This window comes from Perca flavescens, chromosome 17 (genome assembly GCF_004354835.1).
Source record: "Perca flavescens isolate YP-PL-M2 chromosome 17, PFLA_1.0, whole genome shotgun sequence".
Lineage (NCBI taxonomy): Eukaryota > Metazoa > Chordata > Actinopteri > Perciformes > Percidae > Perca > Perca flavescens.
In genome coordinates this window covers 9,146,171-9,160,701 of record NC_041347.1, presented here as the reverse complement: position 1 = coordinate 9,160,701, position 14,531 = coordinate 9,146,171, and the positions used below count along the sequence as shown (strand labels likewise).

Genomic DNA, 14,531 nt, shown 5'->3' with positions numbered 1-14,531 from the left:
TACAAAGCTTTTGTTTGATTTTCATAATTTCGTCAATGTGGCAATCTGGCAGACCTTCTAAAAAAATTTTTTTTGCAGATTCTTTCTTAGCGCATAAGAGATGATAAATGATAAATGTATTACACTGCGCTTCATAAGATGAACAAGGCATGCATTAGTAGTAAGTAGTAAGACTGCCATCCTGACTTTAATGTAAATCACGCTTCGTCAGACATGAGAACAACATTGCAGTGAGGTGCTATGAAAGGAGCGACCCTGATGTGAGGGGGAGTATATATATTAACTCATTTTGAGGTAAACTATTCCTTGCATGCATGTATGGTCTTTATAATAAGAACAAAGACTATGACTGACTCAAAGAGCTCTCTGTTGAGCAGTGCAGGCAGGTCGTAGTCCACAGGCAGCTCGTAGCTGTGCCAGAGGATGGCTGCCACGCAGTGGAGGTGGGAGGGCGAGGGCATGAGCAGGCCGTACTCCCTCAACGAAGCAGAGGACGAGCCAGCACCGGCACCAGGGTATCCCATGGGGCCACTCATCTTGTGGGCCGCCACTCGCGAAGAGTCGTGGACCCACTGGAGAAGAGCCTGGATCCTGGAGGGGGACAATTCAGAACAAGCTTTGATCAATAACTCATCACGTGGTTTCATCTGCTCAGTCCCTCAGTGTGAGGGGCGTCACCATGGAATTTATATGCAGCAAACACGACCATATGACAGTAAAAGATGACAGCGTGAGTATAAGGACACTTTTTACTATCGGCTTATGAGTCTGTCTGGAATATCACCTTGACAGAAAGCTGTTTCTCATTGGCTGTTGTTCTTATAGAGGAGAGGACGACAGTTTGAGTCAAGGTGAAAACAGGATGTTGATGTACCTGTCTTTGGTTCCAGAGTCCTGCGTGGTGCCCAGCTGGTACAGAATGTCGATGGTGGAGTCTGAGGAGAGGCCATTTAGTCGTCCAAACAGCAGAGGACTGTTCAAATCTACAAAGATAGAAAGACTAAAATAAGGAGGGCTGTCACGCGTAATAGTTAAAGCTATAGCGCCTAGTTTCTGTCTCCCCCATGAGGAATTCTAAGTAACGACAACAACACTGTCGGCGCGTCCACATGATACACCCTTCCTCCTCGCAGTTACTAAATTAGTAGCCAAAGACGACATACAGGATTAAAAACCATGATGGACTCTTCAGAAGAGGTCAATATCTTCACTTGAGCTTCTGCGGGGGGAAGTCACCAGTCGCCCCAATCTCCTGATACTGAGAGATCCAGAGAGAGTTGTGTGGAGCTGATAGTCTTAATTAGCTTTGTACCAACTCATTTGGCAATGGCTTGAACGTAACGGAAGTTTATTAATTAGGGCTGGGCAATATGGAAAAAATCTAGTATCACAATATTTTTGACCAAATACCTCGATATCGATACCGCAACGATATTGTAGTTTTTACTATAAAATATTTACAGAATGAGATTTTAGATCTATAATCATCAGTAATCAGTGATTATAATGACTAAGTGGGTAAAGGCAAATAATAGAACAGCTACAACAGCCAGGTAAGTTCAGAAAAGTACATCACTTTACTGTAATGCAGCCTTTAAAACCAGGAACAGCTCTATTATAAATATCTAAAAGTTACGCACTAAAGCTTTAACCAGATGATTGATCCTTTTTATAATATTTGGATGTTTTTCTGTAGATGTGAAGGGTTCTACATTACATTCATTTGGCAGATGCTTTGCCACAGTACAAGACGATTTGGAGGTTGTTGTTTTTTTTTTTTTTTGTGGGAGGGTGTTAGGTGACAATATCCAAACCTGGCCTGAGCCTGAAGCTTTACGCAACAAATTACAAAAAAATATGGGTCCATATATGCCATGTGTTGCAAGCATATGCAACATGCTCGTTGGGAAGAGGCAAAGACTCACATTGTACCCAATGCTTGATTTGGGACTCAGATTTGGCAGTTCCAGTCAAGTTTGGCCAGGTCAGGTCTTAAAGACGCAGACCAGGGTGACTTCTATCTTAGTTTTCTCAAGCAGAGATGTTGCTCTTTTATTAATGCAGCTTCACTTCATTTATACTAATTACTACAATGTGACCAGTTACTTGTTAGCATGGTCTGCATGACAGTATTTGGAGAAGCTTTATCTGAGTCTCAGTAATCTCTCAATGTTTTCCTAGCCAGGTCCTACGCATTTGTCCAAATTTGTTTCCTGAAAAGAACAAGTATTTTGGTACAGCTGACCTGCTGTACACCGACTTAAAGAATCAATTCAATGGAATTAATCAATTCAAAGTGTACTAACTGAACTCTGTCTCCATATCTTAGTACTAAATTACATCGATCTAAGTAGCTAATAGGAAAATACAGAACTGTAAAATAAAGCGTTACCAAATATTCCAATTGACACTTTTACTAGCTGGTGGGGCAAAACAACATCTGAAATATGCCCTTGTCTCAGTCTTTCCCACTAACAACCTCATTTAATGACCTCTTAAGGCAATACGTTTGAATATTTTAAGACTATTTGATGCTTTTTAAGGATCCTGTGTATCTGCTGCCTATGATTAATGCTGCAGCTGCGACGCAGCGGTGTGTGACTCACTGGCAGGGTCGGTGCCAGAGGCGGCACAGTTCCTCAGCAGAATGTCGATGAGTTTGAGTCCAATGCGAGTGGACTGCAGGCCAATCTTGACTAGCACAGCCTCGATGTTGGGAGAGTGCATGCCGCAGTACGGTGACATGAGCAACGCGGCGCAAGTTTGCAGCAGGTTGGCGGTGGGTGCGGCAGCACTGGCCATCATGGCCTCCAGGTCACTGACATGGGTCAGGCAATGGTGGAGCAGACGCAGCCACCCGATGCTGTACAGGGGAAAGGAAAAGGTTACAACACCACCCACGTATAATACAAGTATATATTTCTCAGTCCAAAATGTATTTTTGGTACCTGGTTTTGGAGACTTGGTCCTCAGAAGGCAGGAAGGGGTTGTTGACGGTTGCAGAGGAGGTGTTACCGAACGCCGTCAGGCCCAAGAGTTTGATCTGAGACAGACCCAGGGTGCTGGCATCACGAGGCCGGTGCAGCCTCAGGCAAACAGCTGACGCAACCTCCGCCTTCACTAGCTGGATCTTTATGTAGGTCAGGCCGCTGGTGATGACTGGCGTGGAGAGCGGCAACATGTTGACCCCGTCAGCACTGATCTCCACTGAGACCGAGGACGGGCAGGCTGGTTGGTAGGAGGAAGGAGACACAGCAAAACACAAAGGAGCAACAGATGAGTTTTCATCCAAGTGAGATGGAAAAGCTTTTGACGGTTGATGGAAATACACATTCCAAAACTTTTTCATTTCCAACATTAAATTGGGTGCTACTCACTGGCTAGAGAGGCCAGGTGTGGTTGGATGTGGAGCTCTTTGAGTAGCACGGCAGCCGGAAGGTGGATGGTGAGGTCACACCAGGCCTCCTCTGGCAGGAAGATGTAGGACCAGGCCGCTGAGCGCGCCCGGCGGTGGGGGGGCGTGGCCTGGAGGAGCACCTCTGCTGGCTGCGCCGTGGGGCTGCTGGATGTTATGGTGCCTGTGAAGGTACAACCGGATCATTTAGACTTAGACAATAGTTGATGTAAGGTTCCAAGTTCTTTTACTATAAAAATATTGTCCCCAGGATACAACAGACTGAGGAGAAAGCAACCTAAGGGAGCAAAGTTGTGGAGTCCCTCGGCGTTGTCTGGCTCTGAGGTCATCACTCTGGCTTTCAGGTTGCCATCCGCTGTCTTCCCAGGACCGGAATCTAAGAACTTCATGATGGTGGACACCATGCTGCGTGCTGTGTTTACAATGGCACGGGTGCTGGTCACCATGTTGTTACAGATCAACTGCACACCACCTGGTAAAACACAAGAAAGTCATGGTTTCTTCATCAATCAGATTTTCCAAAGGCTGCTAGAATCCATGCTACATACACTTGAGTAGCTGTGCGCTCTAACAACTATGCAAAATTTCCTTCTTCTTCTGCAATCAGGGTGTTAACATGGGTAAAGTGTCTGCCTGCAGTGGGATAGGACTAGTCCCAGATACATCACAGAGACACATTCAACAGGTAAAACAGTTGTCACTGAAGGCCCCTTTTAGGGCTGGAGAAAACGCCATATTGCGATGGGATTTACATTACTGCAATTGCTATAATGGTATCACGAGTCTACTCGCTTGATTATCAAGGAAAATGCACAAAATACTAAAAACATACAAAGTTAAATGAGCATAAGAAGAATTACATAAACACAAAATGTGCAATGCTTTCTTTTTTTTCTTTAAAGAACTTAATATTTTACTAAATTAAATAAAATTAAAAAAATTAAAAAAGTAAAGCAAGTTTTGATTTCTGTTGCTGTATTTCCAAAATAAAGAACAGCACTGGTGGAAGACCAGACCAGAAGAAGTCTGAAGGTGCATTTAGTGTGAAAGCTGGGGTGAGTGCAGTGGGGTTAGGAGGCCAGTGTTGTGTATATACCAACCCATGTAATGGAAGGCCTTGAGAGCCTCACTGGTATCCAACACTCGCAGGATGAACCACAGAAGAGGCTCCGACAGCTGACAGGTGGAAAGAGACCCCTGCAAAATGTCAAATAATAATAAAAATATTAAAGTTCTGGCATGTGGATTTGTTCAAGATGGGATTTTAATATCAGATCATGACAGGCTTCTGCTCACCTGTCTGCCCATGTAACCACAGGCCATGTATGTGAGGATGGGCTGCAACATGACCTGGACGGAGGTGGCCCTCTTGCTGAGAGTGGTGAGGATGGTAAAGAGGCCGTCGCCCACCGAGATGGCGTCCAGCCCGCCATGAAAGTTCTCGTGTTTGGTCAGGTGGAGACCACTAGCTCCTGAGGAACACACAGGGGTCAGCTTGCAGCAGTACACATTTATCTTTCTGAGCTTTTACTTTTTCTCTTGTTCCCTAGTTCCTCAACACTAGCACCGCCGACACTTTAGAGGTATTAGAACACGGCAAACCCAACACCCGAGAGCGTCTGTATACTTTTGCTAGGCTAATGGACCATTAACGCTGCAATCTCCGAGCATGCATGCACGCACTTCTATTTTTCAAACGGTATAGTGTTAAGGAAAAAAACTCAATTTCATTATTTATCAACTCACCAACCATCCAACACATATTCTCTGAATAAAACACTGTTGTTTCCATTCCATACACTCAGGGGTTATGTTAGGGAAGATTTTAGGAAATTTCAGCCTAATATTGTTGTGCGACTGACATCACGGAGTTTGCTGACTTCATGACTTGTCGCTTCTTGTGTTACAGTTACACTACATTTTAATATTTATCATTATCCCATAAATGTCATTTGTGGTCACAGTAGTTCCTGTTCAGAAAATGTTACATAGGCCAAACTTATCTTCTTCTCATTCAGAAAAACATTAAACTAATATAAAATAAATTTGGTCCTTTATTTTATGCAGCAGTTTATATTTTTTAGCAACAGCTGTAAACAACAATAACATAATTCAGCATTCATTTGGAGTCATGTTTGTGTCCAAGGAAAACAGCTGCTGCTGAAAACCAGGTAGGGTTGGGTACTGAACCCCGGTGCTAAATGGCACCGGTGCCTAACGACCGGTATTTACCGGACCGAATAGCAATGCAGATTTCGGTGCCTCATTTCGGTGCCACTTAAATGCCTGCGCTGCTCTCTGATGCTCCGAAACAGACGTTAGAGACAACAGAAACGTTGCTGTGTGTGACGCTAGTTAACATGACACTTGACAGCAGGAAACGTTAGCCTACCACTAGCTAGCAGCTGGAGTAAACACTGTTAAAATGCTGACAGGTAACGTTAAACAGTGTAAAGTGTGACTGTATTTCACTGGAGAGGACTCCAACAGCAGGACGTACAACAGCCTGCAGCAACCGAAAAACAACACAATTAACTGGTGATATAACTTATTTTTATAAAGGTATTGTTATTACAATATTATTAAATAATTTACTTTTGATCATATGGCCTAAGCCAGGGGTTCTCAACCTTTTGCAAGCTGGGCCCCCCCAAAGCTGGTTCATTGCAGTTGGGCCCCCCCCCTCCAATTTCTTGGCGAAATGTCTGATAAACATAGCCTCAAATCATCCTCGATTTGTGCACGATTGCGGTATTTGGTTTTGAGTGCGTCATTTCTGAGAATCCTGCCTCACACAAATATGCCGACGCGAAAGGGAGGAGAATCATCAAGGTGACGTCACAGAGTTGAGAGTATTCCTGCATCAGTGCTGCCCAGAATGACGAAAGAGGGCAGGAGGTCAGTGGCGTAACTAGCAAACACCGGGCCCCTATGCAGGATTATCAAGGCGGGCCCCCCTACTACAGCACGTGATGACGGCGCAATGTCCACGAATAGGCTACCATGAATAGGACAGGAGAGGATCATAGAGACACAGCATATAAGAGATGGGATGACTGACAAAATCAGGAGTAGCCTACGTGCACCACAACAACAAAAAAAACACTGGTGAATGTTAACCATAACACATGAAAAAACACACCAGATCAGTCCCTCCACGATTTGACGGCCTTTTTTTGAGATTGTTGCGATGCCTGATTTCACGGGAGCTTTTGTTAAAAATTGCGATAAAAGTTGTGGTGTCTTTTCTATGTGTGTTGCAATGAAGTTGCAGAAGACAGTGAAAGTTGCAAAAAAAGTTGCAATTTGTTTTTATAGTTCTTTAAAAATAAAAAGGAAACTTGTTTTGGGGAGAATAATAATTATTACTATTAATTAATTACTCTGGGCTGAGATTTCCGAGGAACCTTAAAAGGCTCTGGATGCTGCAAATGTCAGTATTATTATTATAATAATAATAATAATAATAATAATAATAATAATAAGAAAATGGCTGGTGGATTTAAGACAAAAAAAAAAAATATGAACATATCTGTCACCGTCAGTGGCTTGTTGATCTTTACATTGTTAGTTAATGTCCTATCCTGGCCACACACACACACACACACACACACACACACACACACACGGTTTGATAAAGTACTTATTGGACTTTAACTTATCATTGCACTTACAATAACGAGCATAGCTGTCCTCAATTTAGCTCATCTGCATTTTTTCCTGCATCCACCGTGTGTGTGTGTGTGTGTGTGTGTGTGTGTGTGTGTGTGTGTGTGTGTGTGTGTGTGTGTGTGTGTGTGTGTGTGTGTCCGCGTCAGTCGCGGGGGAAATGGAGCAGCAGCCCCTCCCGCTGCAGAGAGCAGACAGTATTGAAACAGCGTACATTGATGTTAAAATGTCTACACGTTGGCAGTACAGTCTGAAATGTTTTGACGGTCTTTCGCTGTACGTTTTGTTGGTAAATGTGAGATGTTCGAGTCGCACACACGATCGTCTTCATAACAGAAACAAGGACATTAATTTGACCCGTTCTCACTCCCACTTGGTCAGTGGCTGTTCTCTCATTGCTGACAGGTGCTCAGACGCCGATTGAAATCGAGAGAAGAAGTGGTGTGACGTGCATCAGTGATGAAGTCTGCGAGGCTGGGGGGGAACATGTCGCAGTTCCCTCGACTGATGCGGCCATGCCAGAGGTCAAGTTTTTGTGTGAAGGCGTCCACTCTGTCTGCAAGGAGCAACATCTGAGTTTCTATGAGGAGTGCTGTGTGTCTCCTCTCTGCTTTGACTGCAGGCTGGGACTGCTGCGCGAGGCTACTGAGAGACTGACCGCCTGGGAGGGCTTTTGGACGGGGGAGGGGCTCACGGCAGCACCCGCTGCTCGTTGAGCACAGTAGCTGCAGAGTGATACGTGCTTTCAAGACTCCAAACACCACCAAAGTCTCCAATAACACCAGTAAGTGTCGCTAGATTAGTTTTTGACAAAAAAGTTGCCAGGAGGATGATTTGTTTGTGTGTTATAGTCCAACCACTTGCATTTCATCATGGGGGAAATTTATTTTCTGAATTTTTTACTTTTTTTTTCTCCCATCCTGTAGCCTACTCGCGCCCCCCCCGGGAGAGTGTCCGCGCCCCCCCAGGGGGGCGGGCCCCACTGGTTGAGAACCACTGGCCTAAGCAATTGGGGTGGGGGAAAAAAATCAATACAGCATAGTATCGCAATATTTTCCATGGCAATACTTTATCGATACACAGACGCCAAGTATAGATCTTTTATTATATATGTGTTGGTCAGTTTGTCTGCTTGACAATCCCATTTTGCAGCAATATAATTGAAGTGAGATGAACAAACTGACAAATGTATCTTTGTAGATAAAACAGATGTCGACAAAGTTTTCTTTTGGGGACATTATTTGAAATTGGGAAAAATTTAAAGTTGGAAAAAAGGAAATTAATTGCAATACATCACAGAATATATTAAAAATCGCAATAATATCGTATCGTAACATAAGTACCGTGATGATATCGTATCGTGAGGCCTCTGGTGATTCCCACCCCTACTAAGCAATAAATAAGCCGTTCTATAATGTCGCTGACTGTCGTTTTGTGCTCCTTTTCAAGCACCGGCACCGTTTTCAAAGTATCGCTTTAGCACTGATATGAGAAAAACCCCACACAATTCCCAACCCTAAAACCAGGTAGAATCATGAGAGTGAACCAAAACCATAATGTTATGGCCAGTAAAATCAAAACAATGCTCACACTGTGGCTAGAGCTGACGGGAACTGCAGTGTTAGCTGATCATTTTGTTCTGTGATTGGTCTTACCTATAATCATGGCCATGGCGCTGCTGTTGCACTGGCCCAGTGCTGACAGGATCTGGCTCATGATCTGCTGACTGGCTAGCACCAGGTCGGCCACGCCCGCGGGGGGGCCCTGGCTGAACGCCGAGCCCCCAGCCACGCTTTCTTTGCTGCCGCAGACCTTCTCCTCGTCCGACACGCTGCTGTCAGCTGCTCCGCTGCCGGCCGGCGGCAGCCGCCCGCTGAACTCTCTGTCCCCGGACAGAGGCAGCTGCACCAGCGCGTTGACCAGCTTGAGGAGGTCAAACATCAGCTGGTCGCGGGTGGTCTCTCCACACACGGCCTTGGCGTCTCCTGGTCGGATGATGTTGGCGAACAGACCACCAAAACAAGCCCGGGCACCCACAGAGCTGTCCGAGCCGCTGCGGGACACCACCTTCTCAGCGCAGGTGATGTAGTGGTGAACCAAGAAAGTGACGGACTCGATGACGGAGGAGATCGTAGCCACCGACACCACCTCAAAGTTTTGCTCGAGAGTGAACTCCAGCAGCTTGACCTGGGCGTCCAGCGGACCCTGGCCTGCCTGGAACGGACCCCTGAAGGGTCAGGATCAAGCATTAGTTCCCAAAGACCATTCATACAGCTTCTACTGAGACTTCTCATTTTGTGATTATTGCACTGATGACTGTGCTGTAACATGCAAACATTATTCAGAGTTTCTGCAACACTTAAGACATTTTTTCACCATTGACCATTATGAATTACATTTATCACAACATGAACTAACATGAACATCACTAACTTTTTCAAGCCAAGTATCACTAAACTTGCACTTCCCCATAGCTGAAGATTAAAATCTGTTTTATGTCTGCGGTACAATCCAAAAGAAAGATTTTCGTGCACCAATAACACGAAAGCTACAAGTAGCATGTTGGTCTCATTTGTAAATGTAATACAGCAAAATTATATTTGGACTAGCAAAAGAAAGTGCACAATCACAGAAGGTTTGTATCATGTGGACGCGTTGTTGTCATTACTTAGAATTCCTCATGGAGGAGACCGAAATTACGCACTATAGCTTTGAGGCCTAAAATGTTGATTTAGAAATTTTAGACTTTTAAGACCTGGCAGAAACCAGGTTATTGACTGACGATACATTTCCCGAGAAGCAACTGCATACCTCTCAGTAGACAGGATGTGCATGAGTTTGAGCAGGAACTCGCTGAACATCTGTGGACAGCTGGAGGACAGGTGGACCTGCAGGCGGCTCAGGAACTCGTGCATTGCTTGGGTGGCCGTGGGTCCCACCTGAGAGCTGTGCTGGCTGGTCCCGTTGGTGCTGCTGCCGGACAGGAAGCGCACCAGGACATGGACCAGGGTGGGGTCAGACACCATCTGCTGGGCAGTGCTCTCATGAGAGCTCATCCCGTTGCTGGAGGCTGCAAGTCCAAACAGATTTTATATAAAAAATTATATTATTTTCCAAATGTAGATTTAATTCCTATCCCCCACACAGCTTTCGCTGTGAAATGAAAATCACCTGGCAAGTTAGTATATTATTGTCCTGTGGTAAAGCATGTTTTGAGCATGGGGCATCTTGCTCATCCATTCACCCAAGGATGATCGGACATCCAAAATGTAAGAGGTGAATGCCCAACTTATGTTGCATAAGTTGGGCATTATACACTCTAAAGTACACTTTGTCTCCATATTGGGACTTATGTTATGCAGCTTCCAGCTACATCCAGTCACTGTTCCATTATTAATGTGACTATTATCGCCACTGTTCATCACCCCCCCAACCGGCCCGTCAGACACCGCCTACCAAGAGCCTGGGTCTGTCCCAGGTTTCTTCCCAAGAGGGAGTTTTTCCTCGCCACTGTCGCGTTGCTTGTTCTTGAGGGAATTACTGTAATTGTTGGAATTGTTGGGGCTTTGTAAATTATAGAGTGTGGTCTAGACCTACTCTATCTGTAAAGTGTCTCGAGATAACCTATGTTATGATTTAATACTATAAATAAAATTGAATTGAATGTTGTAAGAAAATCAAATATTTAAACAACCAATAAACAAACATAGATGTTTCAAAAAGAATGGTGTAAACCTGGGGCATATTTATGAGATATTGTTAGGCCGGTTACACACTGCACGCGTCGCGTGACGTTTCTGTTGTGTCTCAGCTGCGTGGATTTTTCTGTGTCCTACAGACCAGAAGCGTGTCTGACGCGGCGCTGCTCCTGCTGCTAGGTACAGGGAGGGCTGATCTCGGGACATAGTGCCGACACATTCAAACTCTGAAAAATGGGTAAGTGGGCTGTCTGTTTATAACAACTTAGTGTAGCTGTAAAGAGCCTATCTAGCCTATCTGATGTTGGACCGTCACTCAGAACACACACTACGTTGTTATCGTAGCCTATCCTACCATTTACATATAGCCTATTGATTTGATTAAAGCAAGACAACGTCGGCAGTATTGACTGCAAAATATGTTACAGAATATTTTGTTGTGTATGACAGGTGCAATATTTGAAAATATTTTCTCTGAAATTTTGTATTACATTTATATCTACATTGATGTCAAAACCTAGACTTTCAAACATCAAGATGTCATTTATTAATGTGCATTTGCACATATTTTCCTATTTCATTTTGCCTGGAAACACTTCCAACACGCTCGCGTCTTGCGTGAAAAACAGGCGTTGGTTCTATTTCTAGCAGGTGTGTAAGCTCTAACCTGTTAACGTGGGAGCCGAAATATAAACGGACACGCCACGTGGCTGACACAGTCGCGCGACGCGTGCAGTGCGTAACCGGCCTTATGTAGCTCCTAATAGGACTAGCTTGGATAATTTGTTAGGAATTTCTCACTTAGGTGTCCTAAAGTTAGGGCTAAGTAAAGGTTTTGGTTTAGCAAAATTCACAAGGCATTTTCCATAAATGCAAAACTATATCTAAAATATTTCTTTATGTCCATCTAATGTGTACTTTCCACCCCTTTAGACCGTATCGATGAACATTTCTTTATTTCACACAAGCCAATCCCCTCTGATAAACCAATCACTGTGGACATAATGACTAAGCTCGTTCATTGAACACACTCAGAAACTAAAGAGAAACGGGTTTCTTTGAGCAGAAGACTGAAAGTGCGACTGCCTGACTGAGATCTAGGACTTTTCACCGGTGTCAATGTCACACAGAAGGAAAGCAGTGGGAGTGGAGCACTGACCGCAGGCTGCCATGTTGGTCATCAGGGTGAGAGAGTGCAGCACCAGACACCACGTTCTCAGGGAGGTGTTGGGGTACCAAGCCAGCACGGTTAGGAAACTGCTGATGGATGCTGCACACACAATATCATACATATAATAACAATACAATAAAAACTAGCCAATGTCTAATCCTCCTCCAGTGTGCTGCAGTCCTGACCTTGGTTGAGCGGGATGGTGGGCACTCGGCTGGCGTTGAACAGAAAGATGTCTGAGCCACTCTCTTCACTGCCACCAGAACACGTGTTGAGACTGAGTGTTAACCACAGCTGCAGCAGGGACTCCAGCTGACAGGAGAAACAGACCCAGAGAATTTGAGGAATATATCAGAAAGTGAAATAGATTTCATGCAACAGAAGCTTGTGGATTTTGCTATTTCTCTTTCCGTTTTTATCTAAAGTAGGAGCAGCTAATAACAGCACAGTGTGAGGTGGTTTGGTTGAGTTGCAGGTGCAGACACTGTCTAACTCAACAAACTGCATTGAAAAACAAAAATTACTTTTTATATTGTAACATTTATTTTAATGGCATTTGGATTTCTTCTGTTCGACAGGGTCTCCTGGACATATTTCACTACAAAAGAAGTTCAACAAAATGAACAGTGTTATTGCACAGGTTTACACATTAAGATGCCACTACTTTCCAGGCGCCAGGTTACTTCCTCCGACAACCCACATTATTCTATACTAGCCCTCTTTTCACCTGGAGGAACGCCTGCTGCAGTCTGCAACAGACCTACAACTTGGAAGACTTTTTTGTGACCTATTATATAGCATTTTCAGGTTCATACTTTTCAGATACTACAGATTTTGTGTTTCTACTAGAACATGTTTACCTGCTCTAATGTTCAAAAAACACTATTTTGTGGCCACGTTGGATCAGTGGGTAGAGCAGGCGCACATATACTGAGAGGTTTATGCCTCGACGCAGAGATCCAGGGTTCGAGTCCGACCTGTGACTATTTCCTGCATGTCTTCCCCCTCTCTCTCACCTAGCTGTCTTATCAAATAAAGGCGGAAAAGCCAAAAAATTATCTTTTATAAAAAAATAAAATAAAAAAAAAGCCCATTCTGCTCTGATTGGCCAGCGTGTTTCCTGGAATATCCGTTCAGCTGGAGGTACTGCAAGGGAGTATATAGCAGGACTTTCTACTATGAAAAATCACCAATAAAGGCTTCTAAACCAAATACTACACAACCGGAAATGTTTCAAGAGTAATGTGACCCGGAATTGGCAGCCAAGATGACAGCTTTTAAATTCCATTAGCATGTAGCTACATGTGAACACCGCAGTAGCTAAAAAAAAACAAAAAAAAAAATAACACTATCCTGCCTGGCTGGAGCAGATGACCAATCCCATGTCCCATAGAAGGCCAGCTAGTTGTTACATGATACCGAGCCGAGACTAGAAAAAACTGTTTAAACCAAAGCGTTCAGAACAGTTGGAAATCTTAACGTTTTAGCTCACAGGGATTTCTTTGAAATACATTGATCTCATTAGTTGAAGTTTTTGCCACGTTTAACATGAAAATCCAACATTATAACATTGTAGATATGACAGAAAATAAGGAAAAGCATAATATGTCCACTTTATTGTCCAGGAGTGGCCAGGTCAGAGTCTAGACCTCTAAACAATCCAGACTGAAATCAGTCGGGTATTTTGTGTTTTCCATTTGTCTTTGTGTGTGCCGACCTGTACGTGGTGGACCTGCAGCATGGAGAAGAGCTTGTTGAAGCAAGCACTCAGCATGGGGATTGATGAGGGCTGCACCATCAGGCTGCTGGCTGGAGGAGAGCCTCCGCCATGGAGAGCCCTGAGCAGGGAGTCATCAGTCCCATTGGAGGCCTGGCTCACTGAAAGCCAGACAACAGGCACATCTTACAGCCATGATACGTATAGACTGCCAATACAAACTGCAACAGGGCCTGAAAAGTACACTTTGTCTCCAGCATCTCCAGTAAGGTCAGTTGTTATTCAACCAGCCATGTCCTGCTGTCTTTGGTGCTGTGTGCTTACCTGTGGAGGAGCTGGAGTTAAGGGCCTGTAAAATTGAGTCAGCCTGTAGAGTTGCCATCATTTTGAGCATCAGCTCAGCCTGCTGCTCCAGGCCCACTTCTAGCCGGGCATCCAGTGCTGTGAAACACAGAGGCAACAGGTCAGAAATGAGAAGGAAAGACATGCTACCATTTATTTAGACAGGCCAGGACTACTCACCCTGGGAGACAGAGACCGACAGACTCTGTGAGCCGGGCTTCTCAGCAGCAACCGGAGGTTTGGACACTGGGATACCAACTCCTCCAATGTACGGGTTGTACCCGTACGTGCCATAGTCAGCGCCCCAGTAGTCATACCAGGTGCTGCTTATAGGCTGAGGACGGACATGAGATAAAAAAAGATTAGTCGCTCTCCTGTCAAATCAACTTCTACATTTGCTTTCAAATCTCAAAATGCTGATTTAGTTGCTCAAAGTAAAATAGGTTATCCTACACTTCTTGATTACATCACTTAGCCCAAAGAAAGCAGAGAAATTACTACAGTTTACCTGACTACCTA

General features: G+C 44.4%; 1 protein-coding gene across 4 annotated transcripts in view; it reads right to left on the bottom strand.

Moving 5' to 3' along the window:
- birc6 (baculoviral IAP repeat containing 6) overlaps window positions 1–14,531 on the bottom strand; it is a 157,411-nt gene that overhangs the window by 89,370 nt on the left and 53,510 nt on the right. For all 4 annotated transcript variants that reach the window (XM_028603907.1, XM_028603909.1, XM_028603910.1 and 1 more), the window contains exons 39-53: window positions 14,193–14,346; window positions 13,995–14,111; window positions 13,671–13,831; window positions 12,139–12,265; window positions 11,942–12,052; window positions 9,896–10,154; window positions 8,740–9,311; window positions 4,712–4,887; window positions 4,516–4,612; window positions 3,693–3,887; window positions 3,378–3,578; window positions 2,949–3,228; window positions 2,607–2,863; window positions 875–983; window positions 355–591 (exon numbers count right to left, since the gene is read on the bottom strand). In XM_028603907.1, the coding sequence (XP_028459708.1) occupies window positions 355–591; window positions 875–983; window positions 2,607–2,863; window positions 2,949–3,228; window positions 3,378–3,578; window positions 3,693–3,887; window positions 4,516–4,612; window positions 4,712–4,887; window positions 8,740–9,311; window positions 9,896–10,154; window positions 11,942–12,052; window positions 12,139–12,265; window positions 13,671–13,831; window positions 13,995–14,111; window positions 14,193–14,346 (3,053 nt within the window). The remainder of the gene's footprint in view (window positions 1–354; window positions 592–874; window positions 984–2,606; window positions 2,864–2,948; window positions 3,229–3,377; window positions 3,579–3,692; window positions 3,888–4,515; window positions 4,613–4,711; window positions 4,888–8,739; window positions 9,312–9,895; window positions 10,155–11,941; window positions 12,053–12,138; window positions 12,266–13,670; window positions 13,832–13,994; window positions 14,112–14,192; window positions 14,347–14,531) is intronic.